At 49.3% G+C, this 2,804-nt stretch overlaps 1 protein-coding gene across 1 annotated transcript in view; it reads right to left on the minus strand.

Annotated features, from left to right (window-relative positions):
- Window positions 1-305: 305 nt before the first annotated feature.
- LOC119333855 (BTB/POZ and MATH domain-containing protein 2-like) overlaps window positions 306-2,804 on the minus strand; it is a 10,005-nt gene continuing 7,506 nt past the window's right edge. The window contains exon 3 of the mRNA XM_037606618.1: window positions 306-964. Coding sequence (XP_037462515.1) covers window positions 306-964 — 659 coding nt within the window. The remainder of the gene's footprint in view (window positions 965-2,804) is intronic.

The raw sequence follows: 2,804 nt of genomic DNA on the forward strand, positions 1-2,804 counted from the left end.
TGAAACTGCAGAGTCAACAACAAACATAGATAGCCGGTTTTTCTTTTTCTTCTACTAAGGCACACATCCAACCATATATACTCCCTCCGTTCCTAAATATAAGTCTTTTTAGGCATTTTAAATGGACTACGACATACGAATGTATGTAGACATATTTTAGAGTGTAGATTCACTCATTTTACTTTGTATGTAGTCACTTGTTGAAATCTCTAGAAAGACTTATATTTAGGAACGGAGGGAGTAAAAAACTAATCTGAGACGTGCATAGATAATTAATTTAGATGTGGTCATCATGCGTGACACTACTAAAGTGCCATGACAATATCCTTGGCAGCTTTCATGTTAGGCGGCAGGAGCCTAGCAATCAACTCCTTTAGGGCAGATGGGCAACTGCTTTTGAGATGCTTGTAGCCATCACTTGTCATCACCGCCTCCAAATTGGAAGGAGAAGCAAGGAACTGTAGACAGGCTTCCTTGAGTCCATTGCAGCAATGCTGCTCAGCTAACGCCAAACTGGTCGCCGCCATGTCGGCATCAATGTGGCTGCATAACTTGTGCTTGCATATCAGTTTCAGCCTCTCGATATTGTACCTGTCTGCTGCCACGAGTAGGTGGCTAGCCATCATCACATCTAGATGTGCTTCACCTTGGTTGCTAGCCATTTGAAGATCAGGCAGTGAGTCGGTGTATATGAAATGGAGCAAACACTTGAACACATTAGCTTCCATGTCATGGATTTCAATTGGACCGCCGGCTTTCTCCTTCATGGCTCCAAGGAGCTCCGCCCTGAAAACAGGTGACCTCGCGGCGAGAATGAGCCTATGGGCCGAGAACATCCGTCCGGCGACATGAAAAGTCACGTCCACTCCATCCATGCTCTCTAGCAGGTCAGCGAAATGCAGGTGCAGGTTGCTTGGAGGAACCACAACAAAACGGTCATCCATGGTCTCTTCATTGAGAGTAATGATGCGGAGCATCCCACGTTCATCCCCATGTACACTCCGACTACTCTCCAAGCCCTAAGAGAACATAAGACGAGACCTCATCTATACATCATTGGACACAAGGTGAACTCGCTCCTCTTCGAACCATCACTTTCCATACGTGAGACATGGCTACTACTTCAAACATCTGTGCTATGCATGACCAGGAACTAAGAGGAAGACCATGGACAAGAAGGCGAGGACACCAAGCGGGAGGAACGAGAAGAAGAGCTACAGAAGAAGCTCCAGCCACCGGACGACCGGTCGGGACCGGACGTCCAACACCTGAAGACCCACCGGACGACCGGCCCTGACCGGACGACCGACAATCCCGCACCCGAGCCAAACGAGCGGACGTCCGACAAGTCCCGGACGTTCGACACACTCTAGCGACCGGACGTCCGACCGTCTCCGGAAATCCGACGCCATGTCAACCGAGCCAAAACGCCGAACGTCCGACAAGTACCGGACGACCGGACCCTCGTGAGCCACCGGACGTCCGGTACCCGTCGGACGTCCGATGCATGTCTGTGCACAGTGTATCGGGCCGAGCCCATGTATCCCTTCGCCCTCACTTATCCCTTCGTGGCCCTAGACTATATATACTCCTCCACCTCCACCATTTGAGGGTTAGCGTTGGTTTAGCTCATACTTAGAGATAGAGTTTCGCTCATCCACATCGGATCTACTCCTCGTGAGAGACCGCGGCCTCTTCGGAGAAGATCCCCTTGGATTCAAGACCTCCTTTTGGAGAAGAACATCAAGACCTCCTCACGGAGAAGACCGGCTACCTTTGTATCGTCCGTTGTTGACTTTCGATCTTGTATCTCACCTTTGTGTTCATCGATCTAGCGCATGTGTGATCTATTCTTGTTGGTTGAGTGATTCTCTCGTGTTTTCTCTTGTGTTTTTCCTCGTTTTCCCCTCGTGTTCTTCGCGTTCTTGGACGGGATCCGCTCCTTTCATGAAAGATCGGCCCCTAGGGTTCCTACCCTACATCATCTTGGTATCATGAGCCACGTTGATCACGATTTCAGAGCCTCCCCCACCATTTTCTAGCCTTCTTTTGCTTGATTTCGTCCTAAATTCGAAAATTTCCACCAAAAATAGCCCCAATTTTTTTTTGTGATTTGTTGGTTTGATGATGTTTTGTTGATTTTGATCCATGGATTTGCTTGGTTTCAAGTGGATCTAGCATCTCCCCAAGGTTCCCCATCTTTCATCCACGAAATCTCATCAATTTTGACCCCAAAATCCCCAAAATCGCGCCCCGAATCTCGGATCTGGAGTTGACCCCGATACACCGGACGACCGTCACCTTACCGGACGTCCGGAGCCGCAGGAACCACCGGACGTCCGACCTTACCGGATGACCGGAACCCCCTAACCCGAGTAGAATCAGCGGATTTCTGACCCATCCGGACGTCCGGCGACCGGACGACCGTTTTTTCCGGACATCCGCTACCTGTAGATATCAACTTCGGCTGATTTTTGTTTCGGCCATAACTAATTCATCTGGAGTCCGATTTTCGCGTTCTTTAGCTCGTTGGAAAGATCTTGACATCCCCCTTCCCACAAAAATACTACCATCACCATTTGACTCCATCAAATTTTGACAATTTTGGCATCTTTGCCTAGGGCTTCCACCACATCATCCGCTACACTGGCACCGACTTCCGCAACCTAACCCATATTGATCCCCAACGCATATGTGGTTTCTTGAGGAGTGATTTGAGTCTCCTAAGGTGTCTAGGCTACTTAGGGACGGTTACTTCTTCATCAACCACCACCACCACTTCCGCATAGGCTTGACCACTATAC

This window comes from Triticum dicoccoides, chromosome 1A (assembly GCF_002162155.2).
Source record: "Triticum dicoccoides isolate Atlit2015 ecotype Zavitan chromosome 1A, WEW_v2.0, whole genome shotgun sequence".
In the NCBI taxonomy this organism is placed as follows: Eukaryota; Viridiplantae; Streptophyta; class Magnoliopsida; order Poales; family Poaceae; genus Triticum; species Triticum dicoccoides.